The sequence below is a fragment of the Plecotus auritus genome (genome assembly GCF_963455305.1).
Source record: "Plecotus auritus genome assembly, chromosome: 7".
In the NCBI taxonomy this organism is placed as follows: domain Eukaryota; kingdom Metazoa; phylum Chordata; class Mammalia; order Chiroptera; family Vespertilionidae; genus Plecotus; species Plecotus auritus.
The window spans coordinates 73,681,902-73,706,050 of NC_137774.1; the positions used below are offsets into that span (position 1 = coordinate 73,681,902).

Below are 24,149 nucleotides of genomic sequence, written 5' to 3' on the forward strand. Positions count from 1 at the left end.
GCCGGGGCTTATTGGCCGGGGGAGAGGCACGTGACCAGGGCGCCGCTGTCTCCGCGCGCCGGAGCCCCAAGACTCCCGGCTCCTTCCCCCCTCCCTCAGGCTCGTGACAACGAAGCACCCGCGGTCTGAGGCGGCGGCGAGGACTGAGCTGCTGACCGAGCGCGCGCGAGGGAGTCGGCCCCGCGACCCGCCCCGCCCCCGGACCCTGGCCTCTGGCCCCTTCCTCCTGGGCGTTTCCGTTACGGCCGTTAGTCTCCCGCGGGCCCCGGGGCCGGCCGCATCGCCGCGCCGGCCGCTTCCCTGACGGAACTCGGCGCGGCCTGGAAGCCAGCCTCCGCCCGCTCCCGGGGCCCCGCGCCCAACGAGCTCTACGTGGCCGCGCCTGGAGGGCGACGCGGTTCTTCGGAGCGCGCTTTCTAACGGCTGCGTTCGGGAAGCGGCCCCCATCCCGAGCCCTCGTCCGCGCCGCAAGTTCTCACAGGGCATCAGTGCAGCCCGCCCCGAGGTCCCGAGTTATTCGACTTGTAGTTGGCGTCTCTCCACTTCCTCCTGGGTCAGCAGGCGGCACGGCCGGCGAGGCTCCTCCGGGCGCTCCGGGACCCGGCCATGGGCCGCGGCGCAGGCCGGTCGCCCGCCGGGAGGCATGGCTCGGGGGCCGGCCGCTAGCAGCGCCGCAGTCGGGGCTCCCGGGCCGGCATGAGGACGGTCGCGGGGGGACGAATGCGGCCCGTGGGTCCATAGGCTGCGTTGCGCCGGGGACAAAGGTGCGTGTCTTTGTCGGGACCGGGCTCTCACATAAGCTGAGTTGTAGTTTGACACTTTTGGAGAAGTTAGGAGCAGTTGGTTGTGACAACAGGAAGGCAGATGCCAGTCGGTCATAGTTTCAATACGTGAAAACTTAAGCTGTTGAATGGGAGCTAGTTCAGCACAGCGACAGCCCAAACGTCAAATTCCAGATAGAAAATAATAAATTTTCGAAAGGTCCCATTCCCAGTTGCAGACTCCAAAGATTCTAAGTCAAGGGTTTCCTTAACTAACCTGACGTTTCTTGGGTTGCCGCCTGCTTGGAAAGGTGGAGGATCCACAGCTCCCATAGGCGATTTTCTTATACGGAGATTTTGGTGGAAGAGGTGCTGGGGTTAGCGAACTGGCTTGTACACAGCCTGGATTTTTCATTGGAGTTCAGTTTCCCTAAGTACTGTCAGTTACAGGAACTGCCACTGTTTTGTTTTAAAGACAAACCGATCATTTATGATTCCAGGAAATAATTCCATAAGATTCAACACAATGTTTCTAATTTTAAAACTCTTGAATGAAAGGATATTTTAATGACTTGATAAAAATATGAAGTTTAAAGTAACATTACTTTGGGATTAGAGTCAGGAACATGGCAAAGAATATATTGTCTAATACTATCTTGGAATTTCTAGCCAATGCAATAAGACATGAAACAAAAATAAACATAATTTTTCAGAAAGAAGACATTCTCATTTCTGTGGATGACAGGATAGCCTATTTTTAAATGGAGAGGGAAACCATTAAAACAAAAGTTTAGTAAAGAGACTAATTACAAAATCAGCACACAAAATTCACTTTTTCTGTGTTTCACCAATGACCAATTTGAAAATATAGTGATTAAGAGAATGTATAGCAAAAAAATACATAATTCCTGGGAATAACCTGAAATAAAAGGAGGCTAACGTTTCTTAGATAACATTAGTTGAGGGTTTTAAGAGGGATTTTTTTTTTTTTTGTAGAATACTGTGCTTTTACTTAGAATAAGATTTAGCTATTTAAGGTGAGTACAGACATACCTTGTTTTATTGCACTTCACTTTATTGCCCTTCACAGATGTTGCGTTTTTTACAAATTGAAGGCAAGACCCTCCACCAGCAAAAAGATTACAGCTCGCTTTACTGTGGTAGTCTGGAACTGAACCTGGAATATCTCCGAGGTATACCTGTATTTAATACTTAGCTTTTCTTAAGACTATACGTTTTACTGATAAATCTGGTTTTATTTACAAATATAAGAATGTTTATATAACATTCTTCATCTGCGAAGCCTCAATTAGGGCACCAGTTTAACAGATTAAGTTCTCCTAAACCAGTGGTTGGCAAACTTGCGGCTCGCGAGCCACGTTTTGCCCCTCTGTTGACTAATGAGTTTGCCAACAACTGTCCTAAACAATGAGCTTTTTTTACAAAGATAAATTCCCTTAAATGTTCTAACTGCATTTAAAGTTTTATATGCTTAGTCTCTTCAATACTTCAAATTTCTAAAACAGTGAACTTATAAATCTAATAGTAAAATCTCTTCAAGGACTTAAGTCTTGTAAGTCAAATAAGTGTGTAAATGAAGTCAGGTTCTTTTAAATGTACACTTTGAAACTTATTTCAAATTAAAATTGTAAGTCTGATATTCATTAATGACTGATTCTCTTAAATGTTTCACATGACTTAGTAACAAGCAGTATCAGTTATGATGATTATAAAAATGAAAAATCTGTTAATATGCTATAGGTTTGATTTACTTTATTCTCTTGTAGTATATCTATAACTTCTCAGGCCTGCAATGTCACTTAAACAACTAAGAGAAGTAGTTTTACCATCTAGGTGGACTGAAGTTACAGTGTCTAAAATTTGGGCCAGGATAAGGTTACATTTTTAAATTAGTGCCTCAGTAGGGACAGGACCTGGTTGCCACTTCTAGGATGACTTTCCTGCATCCCTTCAGTTAACTTGCAGATCTCTTATAATGAGACCTTGCCTGCTCTTGTCAGTAGGGGACTTTTAAGCCTTCGACCTTCAGCTGAAATTTATTTTCACAACCCAGTGCATCACAATGTCCTGGGGGCCTTGGTTTCTTTTAGAGGAATTTCAAAATCTTAGTGCATGATGGTCTTTTTGCACCACCAACCTGTTTTGCTGCTAATCACTTTGTTGCCTAGTTAGAATTATATTAACTCTTTTAGATATTTTACTTTCTTGTCTGGTTTTTATAGATTACAGTTTTATGGTCATAATAGAAAGAATGAATATTGCATTTACTATATAAATACCCATACACATATATGGATATATATACATACATACATATACATACTGTATATAAACCTTTCTGAATTCATATTTATAATTCATTTACAGTCAAAATGCAGTGAGCTTTTTTGGGGGAAACGTATCAAAATGATTCTAAAATTGATCTGAAATAATGAACAGGCTGGAATAGCCAAGTATTACTTTATTTTTTATATATTTTAAAACAAGTTTTAATTATTGATTTTAGAAAGAGGAAAGGAAGGACAGAGGAAAAGAGGAGGAGGGGGAGAGAGACATTGAATTGTTCCATTCATGCATCCATTGGTTGACTTTTATGTGCCCTGACCAGGGATCAAACTCACAACCTTGGCACATCAGAATGATGCTCCAACCAACTGAGCTATCCACCTAGAGCAGCCAAGTATTACTTTTAAAAGAATAATAATAAAGATTAATTTAAAATTCAAGATGTAACAGAAATAGACCTTAAGCCCTAACCCGTTTGGCTCAGTGGATAGAGCGTCGGCCTTCGGACTGAAGGGTCCCAGGTTCGATTCTGGTCAAGGGCATGTACCTTGGTTGCGGGCACATCCCCAGTAGGGAGTGTGCAAGAGGCAGCTGAATTGATGTTTCTCTCTCATTGATGTTTCTAACTCTCTATACCTCTCCTTTCCTCTCTGTAAAAAATCAATAAAATATATTTTAAAAAAAAGAAAAAGAAATAGACCTTAAGATATCCAAATTGTTGTATAAGATATATACCAGATCAGCAGGGAAAAGAGGATTATTTAGTGATTGATGCTGGGAAGAAACCAAGGTTAGAGCCTGACCTTTCACCTTATAGCACAGTAAATTCAACTTGGGTTAGAGTTCATTGTGAAAATTGTATCTGTGAAAGATAAGTAAAGTCTAATATAAGAATTCCTGGTTGAAGAAGGACATTCTAGGGACAAAAGAAATGGGAGAAGCCATAGGGAAAAGAGCCGCTTTTTAACTGCATAAAAAGTTTAAATTTCCTTCATACTTCACTCTAAGCAAAGTTAAACATAAATAACAATGAAGGAAAAGTATGAGAGAGATGACAAACACTATATATATGTGTATATATATACAGACACACACCCATATATACCTATCCATATATAATACATGTTACATGTCAAGGATATATCAAAAGCCCTTACAAATCAATAAAAGAGCTTTAATTTTTTAGACCGTTCCCTTAATGCTGGACATTCAGATTTAGGTTGCTTATATTATTTTTTCCTAAACACAAGGCTGCAATGACTGTCCATACAGATGTGGTAAGAAGTTAACACTTGAATGTGAGTTTTAAAAAGCAGGACACAAATTATACATGAAGCACAATATATGTGTATGTGTGTCTGGTATATTTGCTTATTTATATTGTGTAAACCCTTGAAATTCTGGAGTTTACGATATGTATACCCTGATCATTTCCAAGTAACTTTGAAGGTCTTTGGCATGTGATAATTTGGCACTTTGCCAACACCTGAGGGTGGTGAGAAGCTGGTGTCTTACTAATATTTTTAAATTCCAGCTTTTAAAAAATATGTTTTTATTGATTTCAGAGAGGAAGGCAGGGAGAGAGAAACATCAATGATGAGAGAATCATTGATTGGCTGCCTCCTGCATGCCCCACACTGGGGATCGAGCCTGCAACCTGGGCATGCACCCTGACCAGGAATTGAACTGTGACTTCCAGGTTCATAGGTTGATGCTGAGCCACTGAGCCACGCCAGAAGCTGGTGTCTTAGGAAGTGAGCCTAGTCACACCACTCTTAAGACGTTTTTTTTTTTTTTACTTATTCCAGGATAGGCATTACTCTGAACTAATGAAAACTTTGCCATTGTGAAGAATGGCTCTAAATGAAAGTAAACTGCTGGTAATGAAAATAAAGAGGTCTTACAAAAGAGGTTATTCTTAGCCAGAAAAAAAGTGTTGGAGAGCCCTGGCCAGTTTGGCTATCTGGGTTGGATTCTGGTCAAGGGCTCGTTCCCTGGTTGCAGGCTCGATCCCCAGGCCCTGGTCAGGGCATGTGCGGGAGGCAACCAATTGATGATGTCTCTCACATCAATGTTTGTCTCTGTCTTTCCCCCTCCCTTCCATTCTCTCTAAAAAATCAATGGAAAAATATCCTTGGGTGAAGATTAGCAACAACAACAAAAAACATTGGGTAAATAAAAAACAGTATCTCTAGGGTTCTGTGCAATTATGAGGATTCTTTAAGGAATCTGATGTCAAGGATTTAGTGAATATACATAGAAAAAAGACTGGCAGAAAGTATGCTAAAGAAATATCTGAATAAGGGTATATAAAAATTTCATTTATATATGAAATTTTCATATATATGAAAAAATTTTGTATTTGATAGTATTTAAACAGAAAAAAGCAATAAATGATAATTAAGATAAATTGAACAGTGGATTCTTCTTGACAATGAAATTCTTTTAAACTTAAATCTGTATAACTGAACAGAAAAAAATCTTGGTTTGACCTGGCCTTTCTTTTCAATGTTAACAGAAGCCATGCAGTGACATCCGCTAAGACTTGTTGATAGCCATGTCGGAGCCCCACAGGGTCCAGTTCACCTCTCTCCCAGGTTCTCTGAATCCTGTGTTTTTGAAGAAATCCCGGAAGGAGGACGTTGGGGGAGCAGAGCAGCATCAGGACTCTGAGCCGGCTGCAGCAGCTGTTCGGATTACACTCACCCTCTTTGAGCCAGATCACAAGCGCTGCCCGGAATTCTTCTACCCAGAGCTTGTGAAGAATATACGAGGGAAAGTGAAAGGCCTTCAAACTGGAGACAAGGTATACCCCAGTGGTCCCAGGCTCACTGCAGATCTAATGCTCAGGGCAGCATAGGCAAATAGTACTTCCAGAAGGTGAAAGCAAGACTAGGGAGGCTTTGGCTGCCCCAAGATCATGGCACCCATCTCAAAGCAAGCACCGGGTTTGCCGGTTTTGCCCCTGGGCATGAAGAGAATCAGTTCGATTTTCAAGTGTTTTTTAAAAGGTCTATAGTAAACCCTCAATTTTGCAAACCTGGATTTAATGGATTTAGGATTTAACGGACAAAATTTCTGTTCTTTATGTCATATATGAAAATGAACACCTTGTTAATTTTAAAATGCTTTAACCAAGATTTGCTTGTAATTAAATTATCAGTTTAGTTTTTTTTTTTTTTTTTTATTAATTCACTGTTACTTTATTTTAAAAAAATACATTTTTATTGCTTTTGAGAGTAAGGGAGAGGGAGAGAGAAATAGAAACATCAATGATGAGAGAGAATCGTTGATTGGCTGCCTCCTGCACGACCCACACTGGGGATTGAGCCCACAACCTGGGCATGTGCCCTGACCAGGAATCGAACCATGACCTCCAGGTTCATAGGTTATGCTCAATCACTGAGCCACGCTGGCCGGGCAATTCACTGTTATTTATAACAAATTTTAGCGAATATGTTGTCTGTTGGAAAAAACACTAGTAATTTTGCCGAAATAAATATTACATATCTACAACTATAGTCTACATATTTAAATCCAAGAGTCACTGCTCTTAAACAGTGCTCGGTGAACGATTAGCAAATGATCACACCGCATCTCTCTTGGTAATTGGTTGTGTTGTCTCATGGCATGACTTTCTGCAGCAGTTTTGACACGTGCTGCTGATGTTCCCACCTGGAATGAGCCACGCCCCTGCCATGTACATTTGTTTTCTCTTGGTGACTGGTGAATGCGCTCATTTACTAGACCTATTTGGTACAAATGTAAAATTACTGTGATATATATAGAAAACCTTTCTGTGAAATTAAACTTTTCATACATAATTTTAATTACACAAACATGTCTATATAAGTAAAACAGGTAAACTAATTTGTCAACTTTTTAACATATGCATTCAGAAAACCTAATTTGTTATATAATGGACTTTGGACTTTAACAGACACTCCCTCAGCTGAATTAGTCTGTTATATTGAGGTTTTACTGTATTTGTTTTCTTGGCAGATTTGTTTTTACTTTTTAGTATGGAACTTCTCAAACATGCATAAACTAGAGAGAATTATATAATAAGCCCCATGTACCCATCACCCAGTTTCAACTATTACTGATGTTTTGGTAACTCATTAACATTGTAAAAAATTTTTATAAACTTATTAATTGAACTAGAGGCCCAGTGCACGAAATTCGTGCACGGGTAGGGTCCTTAGGCCTGGTCAGCAATCAGGGCCGATTGGGGCCTTCCGGCTGCTGGCCGGGGCCTTCCTTCCCGGCTGCCGGCTGCCGGCTGGGGCTTCCCTTCCCCGGCTGCCGGCTGCCAGCTGAGGCCTTCCTTCGTTCTGCGCCACCCCCTGGTGGTCAGTGCACATCATAGTGAGCAAATTGGTCTCCTGGTCAAACTCCCATGGGGACAATTTGCATGTTCGGTTTTTATATATGTAGATTATGCACTTAAGAAAAATGCACATATGCCAGGCCAGTGTGGTAGCACCAAGAGGGGGGCATGCAGTAGTTAGTCAATTGATGTTTTTCTCTCATTAATGTTTCTTTTTCCCTCTTCTCCCTCTCCCTTTCTCTCTCTCTAAAAATCAATAAAAACATACTGTTTTAAAAAAGAAAAGTGCATCTGATAAATGCACAGCCTAATGGATTTCCACAAACTTAACAAATGTAACCTGTGCCTAGATCACAAAATAAAACATTTTCTAGGACACCAGAAACCCAACATGATCTCAGACACTCTGTGAGCCAGGTACTAGCCTAATTCCCATTTGACTAAGAGCTACTCAAGAGAAATGCTACAGTGTGAGACCCATCCAACCTACCCTTAGTGCCTCATATGGTGCACAGGTATATAGTAGATGCTTACAAATGCTCTTTACCTAGCTCCTGCTCATACTGTATAATTCCATCTTTATAAAATACAAAAACAGGCAAAGCTAATCAAAGCTGATGGAAATCAGGGTAGTCATTACCCTTGAAGATGGGGTAGTATTTTGGGAAGGCAGGAGGAGAGGTTTCTAGACATTTCCACATTCTTTTAGTGTAGTATCACCTAATCACTGATGTGGAAGCAAATGTAGAGCTTGGAGAGAACAGAATGCAGTTATAAACAAATGCATGAAGATACAAAAAATGCACGCAGCAGGATTAGTATATGTGCTAAATGGACGAATGAGCCCCTAAAATTTATCCTTAGAATATTTGGAGTGAGTATTGAGGTTGGAAGGAAAGAGATTACTGATCCTTCAAAATAGGTGTCCAAAGAAAGGGACTGCCATGAACCTAGGTTTGATTTTCAGTAGAACTGAGAGAAGAGCAAATTTATACCCTTCTTCTGACCGAAAAGCAGAATAACTCTTAAGAACTTGTGCTACATTTATTGAATTCTTAACCTTTTTGAGCCATTGACTGCTTTGAAAGTGAATCCGTCCTTACAGTAATGTTTTTAAGTATATAAAGTAATTTTTAGGTTTACAAAAGAAACCAACTATATTGAAACACATGTCTGTATAGATTGAGCATCCCTGACTGAAGGCCCTTTGCCATATTTGGAGCTCTGCAGGACCTAGTGATGTGGTGGGTAATTGTAGGCATTTTGTTTTGATGAATTAAATGAATGGAAGTTTTTCTTTCTTAAACAACTAAAGTAAACACTGATGGAAAGTAGCATGTATTCTACCTTGTCTTCTCTGAAAAACAGTTGTTACTGGTATGCAGTTCATAGGTGTTGAGTAGTCAGTGAATGTATTATAAATATATGGTGGGGATTTTTATTTTGTGAAATGTTCTCTTTACAGAAGAAAGATCTCTTGGATCCTTTTAATGATGAAGAAAAGGAAAGGCATAAAGTGGAGGCCCTTGCCCGGAAATTTGAAGAAAAATACGTAAGGTTTCTCTATGTGAGGTTTCTAGACATTTCCACATTCTTTTAATGGAGTATCATCTAATCAACACTGATGTAGAAATAAGTGTAGAGCTTGGAGAGAACAGAATGCAATTATAAACAAATGCATGAAAATACAGAAAATGCATGCGGCAGGACTAGTATATGCAGCTAAATGGATGAATGAACCCCTAGAATTTATCCTTAGAATAAATGTTACCCCTAGAATTGATACTTAGAATAATTATTTTGGTAAAAGGCATATGAAGCCATTTAGTCTCTTCTGTGTTAGGCCATTTTATGCAGATACAAATCTATCCTATTTTAAAAGGTCTTTATGGAAGGAGATTTGGGAAGAGGGAGTGTGACTGTTGAGTGCTTTATACCCTTTAGTCACTAGCTGATGGAATTCAAGGCAACAATTCTGTGACTTTAGACTTAAAAATTCGTTAAGAGAGTAGGTCTCATTATGTGTTCTTACCACAATTACAAACAAAAAAAAAGCATATAACCTACTTTAAATTTTAGGGTGGAAAAAAACGTAGAAAAGACCGAATACAGGACTTGATTGATATGGGGTATGGTTATGATGAATCCGATTCCTTCATCGATAACTCTGAGGCGGTAAGTACTTAATGAAAATGCCACATAGGAATGACCACATCGTTGCTCCTACTGGTAATGGCCCAGAAGCTAGGGGATGGGTCAAAGTGGGCCTGCCTTTAGCATGAGGAAGGAGCTGCACTGATGGAGGAAGAGACACCCTTGATCTGGGCCTTGGTTTCTTCACTGAAAAGGATACAAGATCTGCCCAAAACACCATCTAGCTCAGACATGGATGACTGACCAGAAGCATGAGTAGGCATTTGGTCTAAAATGTGGTAGGGAAACATATGCTCTGCATCTTTGGACTGTAGTAGCAGCAATTGTAGCTGACTATTTGTTTTTCCCCTTTCAGTATGATGAGCTTGTTCCTGCTTCTTTGACTACAAAGTATGGAGGATTTTACATTAACTCAGGAACCCTGCAGTTTCGACAAGCATCAGAATCTGAGGATGACTTTATTAAAGAAAAGAAGAAAAAATCTCCAAAGGTTAGAACATTGCTCGCTTTTGAATTTCAGAAGTGCTTTTTTTAAAACAAACGTTGTGAGGTCAGTGGGTGACTTGATAGAATATGTGCCATTTTAGGAAAGGTTAGGTGATTGGCAGAAAGGCATGAGCTGTGCCAAGGCTGACAGTTCATCTCTCACACCTGTGCTGTGGCGAGATGCTGTGAGTCCCAGCAGGCTTGGCTTGGCAAGGATTTCTTTCTTAAGGTTGTCTCAGGGTGGGGATGAGGGCAGTGAAGGGTGGGGGAGTTTGCATCAGTATTGCTGTGTCTCTTTTGTGAACATGTAGAGGTCTTCAATTCCTAGGGGTGTCATCCAGTAGAAACAAGTTAGCCTTAAGATAAGTTTATTTTGAAATCTATCACTGCCTGTGTGTTTAACATGAGAGGCAGGGCCCACATAGAGCCCATTTCAAACTAGGAAGGTATCTGGCTCTACAATGGTCACTGTTGTCTCAGCCCCAGGTGCTTCTAGGAGACACTGTTGGTGGAAATGCTGTATTGACCTGCCACTGGTCTGTGGTCCAGGAACTGATCTGAAAGCTTTTGTTCATGAAAGAACAAAGTAGGATAATTCTCAGGATATGCCCTAGACAGAGCAAGGCCAGTATTCTGTCGTGTACTTGCTTCCTGAGTGAGGGAGCTGTGTAACTGTGCCTTGTCTTTAATTCCCAGAAGCGGAAGTTGAAGGAAGGTGGTGAAAAGATAAAGAAGAAGAAAAAAGATGACACTTATGACAAGGAGAAGAAATCGAAAAAGTCCAAGTTTTCCAAAGCCGGGTGAGAGGCAGCAGCTTCTTTGCTAGGATAAAATCTGAACTATTAGGGCAGGACACCTGGGAGCTGACTTGTGCTCCTCCTCTCAGCTTCAGATGAGGCAGCTGGGCCTGGCCTTCAATTCCCCCTCACACCTCGCACAGTGCTCTCACATCTCTTTGTGTCAGACATCCAGAGTTCTCTCTGTCTCACTGTCAGTATTGGCAGGGTTTCAGTCACTATATGATTGCTGCTGTCTCTTGTTCTCTGGGGCACATCTCCTCTGCCCCAGTTTTCCTTCTATCTCTGCGGTTTCCCTTTGTCTTCTCTGGTTCTGCTTTCTTTGCCTCACTCAGTCTCACCCCAGCTGCCCTTCAAGTTGCTGCTGCTCCTGTTTTCTCCCTTTAACTACATTCCTTGCTCATCCCCTTTTTGCATCCTTTTATTTCAGCCTGGCAGTGTTTTTGTTTTTTGTTTTTAAATTTAATCTTTATTCAGATTATTACAGTTGTTCCTCTTTCCCCCCCCCCATAGCTCCGCTCCACCCGGTTCCCACCCCACACTCTGCCCTTACCTCCCCCTCACTGTCCTCATCCATAGGTGTACGATTTTTGTCCAGTCTCTTCCTGCATCCCCCACACCCCCTTCCCCCTGAGAATTGTCAGTCCACTCCCTTTCTATGCCCCTGATTCGATTCTATTCACCAGTTTATTCTGTTCATCAGGTTTTTAATTCACTTGATTTTTAGATTCACTTGTTGATAGATATGTATTTGTTGTTCATAATTTTTATCTTTACCTTTTTCTTCTTCTTTTCTTAAAGAATACCTTTCAGCATTTTATATAATACTGGTTTGGTGTTGATGAACTCCTTTAGCTTTTTCTTATCTGTGAAGCTTTTTATCTGACCTTCAATTCTGAATGATAGCTTTGCTGGGTAGAGTAATTTTGGTTGTAGGTTCTTGCTATTCATCACTTTGAAAATTTCTTGCCACTCCCGTCTGGCCTGCATAGTTTCTGTTGAGAAATCAGCTGACAATCGTATGGGTGCTCCCTTGTAGGTAATTAACTGTTTTTCTCTTGCTGCTTTTAATATTCTCTCTTTGTCTTTTGCTCTTGGCATTTTAATTATGATGTGTCTTGGTGTGGTCCTCTTTGGATTCCTTTTGTTTGGGGTTCTGTGCACTTCCTGAACTTGTAAGTCTATTTCTTTCACCAGGTGGGGGAAGTTTTCGGTCATTATTTCTTCAAATAGGTTTTCAGTATCTTGCTCTCTCTCTTCTTCTGGCACCCCCATAATTCTGATGTTGGTACGCTTGAAGTTTTCCCAGAGGCTCTTTACACTATCTTCAAATTTTTGGATTCTTTTTTCTTTTTGCTTTTCCGGTTGAGTGTTTTTTGCTTCTTTGTATTTCAAATCTTTGACTTGATTCTTGCGTTCCTCTAGTCTGCTGTTAGGTCTCTGTATATTTTTTATTTCAGTCAGTGTATGTTTAATTTCTAGTTGGTCCTTTTTCATATCCTCGAGGGTCTCACTAAATTTATTGGCCTTTTCTAGGAAATTCTTGAAAAACCTTATAACCGTCGTTTTGAACTCTATATTCAGTTGTTTGCTTTCCTCCATTTCATTCGTTTGTGATCTGTTTCTTTGTCTCCGCATTTTCGTTGCTTCCCAGAGTTGGTAGAGTAGCTTTGTGTGCTAGGTGTCCTATATGGCCCAGTGGCTCAGCCTCCCCAATTACCTGAGGTGGACACTCTTGATGCACCCCTTTGTGGACTGTGTGTACAGCCTTGTAGTTAAGTCTTGATTGTTGTTAGTATCACTGGGAGGAAATGACTTCCAGGCCAATTTGCTGTGAGGATCAGCTGTGTCTACGCCGGGAGAACTTCTGTGCTGGAGACATCCTTATGGGACAAGACTTGCAAAATTGTAAAAGCCTCTGTGCTCAGCTTGGATGGGGCGGAGTCTCAGGGCGGAGCAGACAGCCTTGGCTTCCCATCAGCCCTGCCCTATGAGGCCCCTGGGTCTCAGTGTCCCTCAGTAATCGCTGTAAGCACCTCTGAGAGAAAGCCGCCCTTGAGTTTCGCCCATTGCCAGACAGTCCAGTTTCTCCCCGAATTAGTCTGGGTTCCCAGTAACTCGCCCGGAACTGGAGTTCAGCGCAGTCGCGAGCTTCCGTCTCCTTCCCGCTTTAGAAAGCCAGCCGCACACTCAGCTGCCTGTGCACTCAGCCGCCTGTCCTCTCTGCGCGCGCGCGCCTTCGGATCTCTGCCTCCACAGCTCCCCTGAGTCTCAGTGTGCTTTCTCTTTTCCTGACAGTCCATTTTCTCCCCGAATGAATCTGGGTTCCCAGAAACTCGCCCGGAACTGGAGTTCAGCGCAGTTGGGAGCTTCTGTCTCCCTCACGCTTTAGAAAGCCAGCCGCACACTCAGCCGCCTGTCCTCTCCACGGGCTCGCGCCTTTTGCAGCTCCTCTGATTCTCAATGTGCTTTCCTCTTTCCTTCTAGTTGTAGACTTTCCACTCAGCCAGCTTTCCTGTGGTTCTGGATGGTGTCCGTTTTGTCTTTTAGTTGTAGTTTTGATATTGTTGTGTGAGACAGCAGTTTAGGTGTTTACCTATGCCGCCATCTTGGTTTCTCTGGCAGTGTTTTTTAAAAGCCACTGGGTGTGTTGCACTTTGTGACATGGTTTTGCTAACCTGTATTAAATCTCAAGCTTTGGTCCCAGTAAGAAGGAGGTTCATGTGCCAAGAGGAGGGAGGAGGAATAACAGGGTGGACTTGTGACTTAGGTTCCTGGAGACCATTGTGCTGGGGACAGGGGTGAAGTCCCTCTGTGAATTTCCCTTTTGAGGTGTACTGCAGCCTTAGTAATCAGTTTCCTCCTTACTTGCAGCTTCACAGCCCTCAATGCCAGTAAAGAGAAGAAAAAAAAGAAATATTCTGGGGCTTTGAGTGTTAAAGAGATGCTAAAGAAATTTCAGAAGGAGAAAGAGGCTCAGAGAAAGAGGGACGAAGAGCATAAGTCTGTAGCAGTCTCGTCAGCAGAAGCTCAGGGCCTACGGGAATTGGAGGGCACCTCTGACCCCTTGCTGTCACTCTTCGGCTCCACTTCTGATAATGACTTGCTTCAGGCAGCCACTGCCATGGACTCACTGACTGATTTGGACTTGGAGCATCTGCTCAGTGAGTCTCCAGAAGGAAGCCCCTTCCGCGATATGGATGATGAAAGCGATTCCCTTGGGGTGGGACTGGACCAGGAATTCAGGCAGCCCTCTTCCCTCCCTGAAGGCCTGCCTGCACCCCTGGAGAAGCGCGTTAAGGAGCTGGCTCAGGTATGGTGACACAGAGTGGCCAGGCTTTCCTGGAAGCAGTTTGGGCAGATTGACACTGGTTCTGCACCTCATGAAGCTTGCTGCCCAGAGCAACTCTTAGTGAATTGGCAATTTTACTGTAATCTTTTCCAGGCTCTCTTCTCATCCCAAGTGAGGAAACAGTGTAAGCTCTGCTTGTCAGATGTCATTTTTAGACCTTTTGTGGTTCTTTAACTCTTAGAAAATTTACTTTCTTCTGGGGAGATTTTTCTATTTTCTGCCTGTAGGTTCCTTTCCCACAGAGTATCTTTCCTTTTGTGTGATAGACTGACACTAATGTTGGCAGTAAGCAGCTAAGGCAGAGATCCACCTATTTATTAGTAATCGGTTGAAGATTTTGGAAATTCACAAAAGTTTGCAGATGTATTACACATAGAGTATATACTTAATTGTCACTGAGTTTCACTTGCTCCCTAGACTTGCATGTCATCAATGTGTTAGGTACTGATTACAGAATGCCTAAATGGTGATAAATAAAAAGGAGCAGAACCTGAAATGCCGTTCATGCTCTTTTGAAACCAGCGACAACTGTCAGAACGAGCAGCCATTGCTGTTTTCCCCTGGTGACTGGGAATTGATCCCTAGAGTGCTAAGAACTGTCAATTCAGTAACCTATAAACCAAGCATGGGTTGTTAGTCATGATGACATTGACCCTTCAGTTAAAATAACCTATCATCTTGGGCATCTTGGCTTGTCGTGTAGCTCCTGTGGCATTTATAATCCATAGCTGTAAGGTTTTTATTTTATTTTATATAGCTATAAGTTTTAAACCAGTGATTCTCATAATGTTCCAGAATAACTATAGATATAATACCCCGTGTGTTTTAGGGCAGGGTAAATGTTAACTAGTGCTACCAATGATTTTCTCACTTCCAAAAAATATTTGAATACAATATACAAAGTAAATTAAACTATTTATTTTTATTAGTTTGTGTGAGGTGTTCTATTTGAATGTAATGATTTAAATGAATTGTACCACACCAGAATTCAGAGTATATCTTAATAGGACATTAAGTTGGAAGTAGTTGAATCTAAACTTGGCATGTTTGAGCATACTGTCCTATATTTACTCTCAGAATTTATGTCAAAGAACTATTACTCCTTGTTCTTTTCAATCCTTCGGTTTGTAATCAAATTGTTTTGTAGCATCTGAAAGTCATGTTAAGTAAGTTGAATAAGGTATGTGTGGCAGTAGCTAGTTGTTTTTTAGAGAAAAGTCAAAGCAATTCTTGGATATATCCTGACTTCCACCACAGGTTGTATTCTAGTCTAATGACTTATACTCATTATTTCCCTTTCTTGGGAAAGATGGACAAATTTAGTGGAAACAAAGTGACATAACATGAAACAGCATTGGGCTGTGATTCAAGAAAGCCTCACTTTCTGGAGTGCCCTGATGGACACTGTGAGCAAGCTGTCCTTCCTCAGTGACTGCCAAGTCTTGGTTTTCTCTTGGGCACAATGGAGAGAGAGTTCAGGATTCCATAGGTAAGGTAGGCTTGGGTTCTGGTGGGGCAGCGGTGACCAGGAGAGTTTGATGTACTGGCTTGAAAATATAATGTTCAAATGTGAAATTGATACGTTAGTCATTTTCTAACGCTTCTATAACAGCAATTAAAGAAACTTTGGGAAATGAGGTGGAAAGTGGGAATTACCCATCATCCTGACAATCTGAAAACTTTTTAATTTACATATTCTTTTCTAGCCTCTTTGTGTATATGTTTTTATGTAGTTGTAATTATAGTTGTGAATAATTGTTTCCTGCTTTCTTCTCTTAATAAATATGATAAAGCCCTCATCACTTTTAATGGCTGCATGAAAAAGAAGGCTTATTTTAGAAAGTTACTTAATGCCACTTCTAAGGATCCCCAGGTGCTTTGTTCCTACAGGGTCCTGCACTGGGGACACTTGGAGTCTCCAGAACATGTGCATAAGTGCTCTAGACCCAGACCCTCCTGAGAATCTGCTGGGAAAGATAGTCTTCCTAGGGAAAAATGCCTATGTACACAGGAATTGCATATAATTTCAAAAGCCATACATGGGTATTCGGATCCTTAATAAGGAGCCCTATTCTAGATCTTGAACTGGATATTGCATTTTAAAAGCTTAAATTAAACTTGATGTTTATAACTATAATGTTAGCAATGTTATGTATTTCTCACTTTTTCACTCCCTTCATTTTTCTTTTTTTCTTCTTTTATTTTAATAATAATTTGTTTAGATTTTAAATCTTGGCCTTAGATGATACATGTATCAGTTTCTACTGTTAACTAAAAAACTATCCCAAAACAGTGACTTCAAACAGCAGTTCATTTCTCCTGACTCTGTGGGTTGGCTGGGTGGTTCTTCTTTGCCCTACCTGGGTGCTCTCTTGTACCTGCACTCAGCTGGCAAGATGGCTGGGTGCTGGGACGGGGGGGCTCTCTCTCCTCTGGTCTTCCTAGTCTTTTTTCAGTGCATGGCAATTTTAGGGCAATATTTCAAGAGGGTGATTGTAGAAGTCATAAGGCCCTTAAGATCTAGCCTTAGAAGTTGTATGTACCACTTCACTTTTGCCACACTGTATTGGTAAAGTGAGTCACAAGTACACACCAAATTGGAGGGTTGGGGAACTAGAGACCACCTCTCCCTGCGGCAGGAATGCATGTTCTGGGAGGGGAGGAAAATGTGGTCCTGTTTGAGGTCTACCACAGAACATAAGCAGATTCTAATCTGATGTCATCCCTTATGGAAAATTTTTTTCTGTGGGAAACAAAAAATAGATTTATCTTCTAGCAAGAAGTGATACTTAAAACTTTGAAAAATATATTTGAAAGTTTAAGTATGCTAAAGAGGCCCTCCAAGAGGGTAACCTTGGTGAATGCTGCCCATACATTATTTACTGTTTTCTTCTCATACCCATCTTTAACTTCTTACTCCCTTGAACTGTACATTTTTCTGGCCCCAGAGAATCCAGTGATTTCATTCAATGTGTATTTTATTTTGGTTGTTGGAAAGCTCAGGTGTGTTGCCCCCTTAGGTTATGATCTTTAGTTTGGCAGCCTCTCAGCCTGGTTCATACACATGACCCAGGTCTGTTTTGGTCCTCTTTAGTCAAGCATAAAATGGGAACAATACTAAGACTAGAAAAGAAACAGAGACCCCATGTCACCCACCCGTCTGCTCTTACCTGCTTACTGTCCTACTGATTTAGAACCCCTGCATTGCAAATCCAGGGAGACATGAATTCAAGGAGGATAAGGTTGGAAAAAACTAACCTGTTTGATCTTCTTTAAAAAAAATTATGTCAGATTTCATTCTGTTCAGCAAAAACAGGTACGGTATCTGAGGTTATAAGTGGCTTTTCTTACAATAAATAAAACAGCTTATTAAAAGGCTATCGAAACTATTGTAGATCGGCATGATCTGGCTGGCTTAACTTCCTATTTTTAAAAAATGTGTTTTTTTTTAATTGATTTCAGAGAGGAAGGGAGAGGGAGAAAAAGATAGAAACATCAGTATGAGAGAGAATCATTGATCGGCTGCCTCCTGCATGCCCCACACAGGGGATCAAGCCCACAACCTCGGCATGTGCCCTGATGGGGAATTGAACTGTGACCTCCTGGTTCATAGGTCAACGCTCAACCACTGAGCCATGCTGGCCAGGCTTACTTTCTGTTTAATCTTGGATTGATCAGTTCATTCAACTCCTTGGGCAAGGATGTCCCTTAAGGTTGAAGGACCTAACTTATTTCTGGAAGACTATCTGATGGATATCCAATTGCTACTTTAATTAGATTTATTTTAAAATGCAGCACCTGGCCTGGCCAGCATGGCTGACTCAGTTGGTTGGGCATTGTCCCATGTACCAAAAGGTTGCCATTTGGTTCGATTCCAGGTCAGGGCACACGCCGGAGTTGCAGGCTCGATCCCCCAAAAGGGGTGTGCAGGAGGCAGCTGATCAATGTTTTGCTCTCACATTGATATTTCTCTCTCTCTTTCCCTTCCACTCTCTCTAAAAATCAGTAAAATAAAATAAAAAATCTTTAAAATATAAAAATGTAGCACTTGACTAATTATCTTCAATATGAAAACAGACCCTCAGAGATAGTGTCTACCGCCCAGGGGTCCTCAAACTACGGCCCGCAGGCCACATGCGGCCCGCCGAGGACATTTATATGGCCCGCCGGGTGCTGCTGCCTGTCCTGCTTAGCAGCCGACTCGTCCCGGGCCCGCAGTGTGCATAGGAATTTGTTCATAGTTTTTTTTTTCAAACTATAGTCCGGCCCTCCAACGGTCTGAGGGACAGTGAACTGGCCCCCTGTTTAAAAAGTTTGTGGACCCCTGGTCAATCCAAAAGGCATCAGGAAAAGAAGTCTTTAATGATGGGTCTGATAAACAGTGGGGCATTTGAAATACATGTTGAAGTAATTAGGTTGAATACTATGAAGATGCTTCTGGATCTTAAAACTAGTATTGTATAAGCTTAAGCAAAAGAATGGCTTGGTTTTATTTTCTCTCAAACTAAAATCATAATTGCAGTACATTAAAAGTGCTAAGTTAGAATTCCAAATCCTTCTGAAAGTATAAGAAATTGGCAGATGAATGGGTTAAAAGTCACACCATTTCTTTCTTCCATTCCATCCATCCATTTGACTCCTTTCATCTCAGGCTTCTGTGCTATCCTCTAGCCAAGATATCTTGCAGAAGCTGCAAGTTATGTTTGGTTGTTTGATACGGAGTTTTTCTTCCTCTAATTTGCATTCTTTAAATCAATGCTATCTGTTCATTTGTTCATTCATCTATCCACTCAGTTGGCATTTACTATGCATCTATTATATGATAGGTAGGTGTGGGAAATATATTGATGAATAAGGTTCAGTTCTTGTTCTCCATGAGCTTATATAAATGGATCAGGAGACATGTAAAAAAACGGTTGGACAAAACAATGAAATAAGCCTTGTGATTTTTTTTTTTCCTGGTCTTTTTTTGTTCGTTAGCCCTGTGATGTGTTGATGGCCAAGTAGATGGTCAGGTGGTTCAACAATAAAGATTAAAAGAAAAAAAAAAAGAGTGGAAGGATTTAAGAAAAATAGACTGCTGTTATTAGAATTGGGGAACATAAAAGGGAGAGTAGAAACTAGTAGGTTTGGTGTTTGCATACCAGAAGGTCATCCATTTATAGATATAATTGGAAATTACTTAGAGGTAATTGGAAATTCTGATTAGGGCTTAGAAAAAAAGGTTTATGCTAGAGGTTTAGATTAGAGAGACCTAATTTGTGCATTTGTGTTGTTTTGAAGCTGTGAAGGGGAAGGTGTTATTGGGAGAAGTGAGTTCTAAGTAGAACTTTGGAGGTCCATCTGTAATGAACGAACTAGTGGAAAAGACAGATGGAGTAGTCAGAGGTAGGACAAGGACCTGGTGAGGAAGGCAAGTGGGATGAGATGAAAGTAGAGGATAGTTATTGGTGCCTGCTGTTTCAGAGGGCTTGATCAGGATTGATAATTTCATTTTAGGTAGTCACCTTATTGCCTTTGTTTGCCATCATTATTATATTGTATACTATGCCTGAAGTTTTACTTTGCCAAAAGCCTTTGGACCACTCTTGGATTTAGATCAGTGACTCTCAATCCTCTCTGTACCTTAGAGTCACCAGAGTTACTATTTTTTCTTTATTGATTAAGGTATTACGTATGTGTCCTTATCCCCCCATGACCCCCCCCATTCATGCCCTCACCCCCCTGTTGTCTGTGTCCATTGGTTAGGCTTATATGCATGCATACAAGTCCTTTAGTTGATCTCTCCCCCTTACCGCCACCGTCCCCTACCTTCCCTCTGAGGTTTGATGGTTTAATCCAGTGGTCGGCAAACCGCGGCTCGCGAGCCACATGCAAGCCGCGGTTTGCCGCTCTTTTGACTAATGAGTTTGCCGACCACTGGACTAGACTAAATGTTACCGTGTAGTTGGAAGCTGTGAGGATTAGGCAATTGTGGCATATTGTGTGCAAAGAGGTAAAGGGTGGTATATGTCCTCTAATCGATGTTTCTCTGTCTCTGGATCTGTTTTTGTTCATCAGAGTACTGATAGTTGGGCTTTTTTTAAAGAATACAAATTCATGAGCCTCGTTCCTAGATATTCTGATGTGATTGGTCCAGGGTGGGTAAAGCTGCCAGGTGATTCCAATGCGCAGTCAAGTATGAGAACCACTGGTTAACTTTGGCAGTTAGCTTTCCTCACTTGTGCTTTCAGGGCTGTGGCTGCTTGCTATGGTTGCTTCAGGGGTTTCCAAGCTTGCCATCCAGATGTTAACTGTGTTCTCATAGGAAGCAAAACACTGTATAGTAACCTGCTATATCTTGTGTTAATAGGTAGTAAAGTATGTTAGTAATTCTATGGACTGGGTAATGGAGTTTCTGCTATACTGTAAGTAGATTATGAATTGTCAGAGAATTATAATGTCCTTAAATGCTAATGCAGCACATTATTATTATTTTGGTAGATAAAGGTCTTCAAATATTGCAGGTTTTAAAAAAGTTCTTGATTGTTTTTGTACTGCATATGTATGGAAATTCCAACTTGTAATTTAGATGATAGAGTGCTGGGAACAAAAGTTAGCTAGCTGGCCCTAGCTGGTATGGGTCAGCGGATAGAGCATTGGCCTGCAGACTGAAGGGTCCCGGGTTCAATTCTGGTCAAGGGCACATGCCCGAGTTGTGGGCTCGATTCCCTGGTATGGGGTGTGCAGAAGGCAGCCGCCAATCAATGATTCTCTCTCATTGATGTTTCTCTCTCCCTCTCCCTTCCTCTCTGAAATCAATAAAAATATATCTTAAAAAAAAAAGTTAGCTAGCTGACAAAATCAAATGCACAATGATTGCTTTGACTCTGATTTTCTTTTATGTGACTTTATTTCAAGTCCCGGGCAGAAGAGAGAGTCCATAGATGTTTCAGCAGCATTTGAAAAGAGCTGGATATACCATTTCTAGAGCATATAGTGATCACAGGTGGGCATGGTGAGGACTTTATCGATAGGTATTCTGTAGGGACTGACTGCTCTTGTGCCTGTGGGTGAATGTGAGGGCCCTGTGGGGAAAGTGCACTAATGGATGTTACTGTCTGCTATGAACCAGGCTGCCAGAGCTGCTGAGGGAGAGAGCAGACAGAAGTTCTTCACCCAGGATATTAATGGCATCCTCTTAGAGTGAGTATCTTTTGTTTCTTTACTGTTAGCATGCCCGGGTTTGAGCAGGCCAGGGGGTTGGGAGTGTGATTGAACTACTTAAAGACCCCTGATGAGATATTTAAAAAATTATTTTTGTTTTATTGTTCTTTTTAAATGGGGGGGGGGGCGCACACAAAATATTTGTCTCTAGGAAATAATAGACCTTACTAATCTTAGGTAGCAGACGTTACTAGGGCACTGTCATGGCCTGTTGGAAGTAGATTTTGTGGCAAACATGAGGTGAGATGAAAAAGAAGGTGTTGCCTGCCTGTCTCTGGGAAAAGTAAGAGATGATTTGGTACAGCCAGGGGCCTGCTCTCCTGGGTGCTCCTCAGCGTACCTGGTCATTCCTTTCTTGATGTCACTTCTCCTCCCAGGGCCAGTGTGCACCATCCTGTAATACTTCTCTCAAATGCCCGAACCTCTGAGTGCCACACTGTATGAATTGAGTTAAAAAGCAAAACAATAACAACAAAACACCCCTACACACATAAATCCAAACCAGATTCTTTGTAGGTGGCTCTACAGCTTTGCCGCTTCTCTCCTGGTTACATTTTGCACTGTGTAGCAGAGGAAGCTTGCTGCTCAACAGCTGAGGATTTTTCACATGTAAGAACAGTTGTCAAGACTTAGGGATATTCTAGCAAAGTACCTTGCCTGGCCAGGTTAGGAAGCCTTGGGATATGGAGAGCACCTGAGGATCAGCGGAGATAAGGGTTTTATGTCCACCGTGCCTGTTACAGAGCTCAAGGGATCAAAGACTATTGGAAATAGTGTTTTATTTATCTAGATGGAGACACTGGAGGGATGAGAATTTCCCTGACTTCCTGATCAGGGATAGGACTGGGAACTAGAATAGTAAGGAAGTGCTTTTAGAAAGTATTGACCCCAAGTAACTCAGTTACTTTCCAGTTTGAAAGCTTTTATGTCTTTTTCATTTATGAAATTTAATACTTCAGAGCTTTTTCTCTTGGGCTCTGATAACGTTTGGCTTGGTCTTGTCTTAGAACTGAGAGCCTTAGCCCACTTTACCCCTCGGGTTCATCAGGTTTGGGAATTTTTGTTTGGTGACTGTTGGAGATCTGTTGCACTGGCCACTTGGTTGCATTGTGTGATGAGATAAGATTTTACCTGCTCTTGGCTCTTAGCTTTCCTGTCCATGGTAGGGTGATCTAATGATGAAAGAATATGCCTGGGCTGTGGCCCATTGATAACTATTCTGTTCTTCAGCATAGAGGTGCAAACTCGGGAGCTGAGTAGCCAGGTTCGTTCTGGGGTATATGCCTATCTTGCTTCATTCCTGCCCTGCAGCAAGGACACCCTCGTCAAGCGTGCTCGAAAGCTTCACCTCTGTGAACAGGTGGGTGACTCTGCAGTGGAACATGTTGACTTTGGGGACCCAGAGGAGGGGTGACTGAGTCTTCACAGATGTCACAGGTGCTGCTGCACTGCCTCTGTGCAATTATTTCTGTAGTGGGTCCTCAGTATAAGAAGAGGTACATAAAACAGATTTATGATATGTCCTGCTCTCTGCAGGGGGGCCGTCTGAAGGAACCTCTCCAGAAGCTTAAGGAAGCCATTGGCAGGGCAATGCCAGAGCAGATGGCCAAGTACCAGGATGAATGCCAGGCCCATACACAAGCCAAGGTTGCTAAGTAAGTATGTCCCATCACTCTCATCAGCATTCCCACCTCCTTATCTTAGCGGTCCCAGGGGAAGGGAGACAAAAGGGAGGCAGTGGACACAGGAGGAAGTAGTTTTCCTGTGGTGACTTTAGGGTCCTGTTTAATTCTGTTCACCCGGTAGGATGCTGGAAGAGGAGAAAGACAAGGAGCAGAAAGAACGGATTTGTTCTGATGAGGAAGAAGATGAAGAAAAGGGGGGCAGGAGGATAATGGGACCCCGGAAGAAATTTCAGTGGAATGATGAAATCAGGTGTGCCCAAACTGGGTCCTTGCCTCATTGGAGGGTTTGTGGGGCCAGTGTCTGAGCATGTTCCTGTATTTCTAATGAAGGTTAGAATCATTTACTTTAATCAGGGCTGGTGAAAGTACATGATTAAAACCTTGAAGAAGCATTTGGGGTGGTTTGAAGTTTCTGACTTCTGCCTACTCCTTAGGGAGCTGCTCTGCCATGTGGTGAAGATAAAACTGGAGAGCTATGATCTGGAGAAGAACAACAAAGTCCATTCCTGGGAAGATTATGTGAAGGTGTTTCTGGATGCTGAGGTCAGACCTCTCTGGCCTAAAGGCTGGATGCAGGCCAGGTGAGTGCCCATGAACAGCCATATGGTCAGTGTGACGATGAGGTGGAATATTGTTACAGTAAAGAAATATTTGAGTGCTTCTATTGTGCTAGGTCAATAGGGTTCCTTCTCTCAGGGACCCACTGTCTGGTTGACTCAACTCTAATTTCACATGAGGAATTGGGGGCATGAGGAATTGGGGCTCCATACCCTTCCCACCTCAGTCTGCTCTTTCCTATGTTGAGATGATGGCTCCTACTGGAAGCTGAGAGATGGAAACATCTTAATGTTCCGAACAGAAGTCTCATTTGCAAGTAGCAGGGCTGACTGATTAATTGGAGTTAAGTGCCAGACTTCTCATAGGCTGCTTTGTATTATGTAGCTTCCCATGAATAGGCTACATTTGCAATACCCAAAGCTAGCTGGAGCTAGTGTTCTTTTTAAAAATGTTTTATTGTGGTAAAATATACTTAACATAAAATTTATTATCTTAACCTTTTTTTAAATCCTC

At 41.9% G+C, this 24,149-nt stretch overlaps 1 protein-coding gene across 3 annotated transcripts in view; it reads left to right on the forward strand.

The window, feature by feature from the left end:
* The first annotated feature begins 53 nt into the window (after positions 1 to 53).
* The window catches only part of UBN1 (ubinuclein 1), a 47,437-nt gene continuing 23,341 nt past the window's right edge, over positions 54 to 24,149 (forward strand). For 2 of the 3 annotated variants that reach the window (XM_080678187.1, XM_080678186.1), the window contains exons 1-13: positions 54 to 764; positions 1,852 to 1,954; positions 5,587 to 5,874; positions 8,864 to 8,950; positions 9,478 to 9,573; positions 9,908 to 10,042; positions 10,735 to 10,838; positions 13,710 to 14,148; positions 21,302 to 21,372; positions 22,624 to 22,753; positions 22,930 to 23,048; positions 23,200 to 23,328; positions 23,513 to 23,659. In XM_080678187.1, coding sequence (XP_080534313.1) covers positions 5,626 to 5,874; positions 8,864 to 8,950; positions 9,478 to 9,573; positions 9,908 to 10,042; positions 10,735 to 10,838; positions 13,710 to 14,148; positions 21,302 to 21,372; positions 22,624 to 22,753; positions 22,930 to 23,048; positions 23,200 to 23,328; positions 23,513 to 23,659 — 1,706 coding nt within the window. In that variant the 5' untranslated portion in view covers positions 54 to 764; positions 1,852 to 1,954; positions 5,587 to 5,625. The remainder of the gene's footprint in view (positions 765 to 1,851; positions 1,955 to 5,586; positions 5,875 to 8,863; positions 8,951 to 9,477; positions 9,574 to 9,907; positions 10,043 to 10,734; positions 10,839 to 13,709; positions 14,149 to 21,301; positions 21,373 to 22,623; positions 22,754 to 22,929; positions 23,049 to 23,199; positions 23,329 to 23,512; positions 23,660 to 24,149) is intronic. The other variant, XM_080678188.1, reaches the window with a different exon arrangement.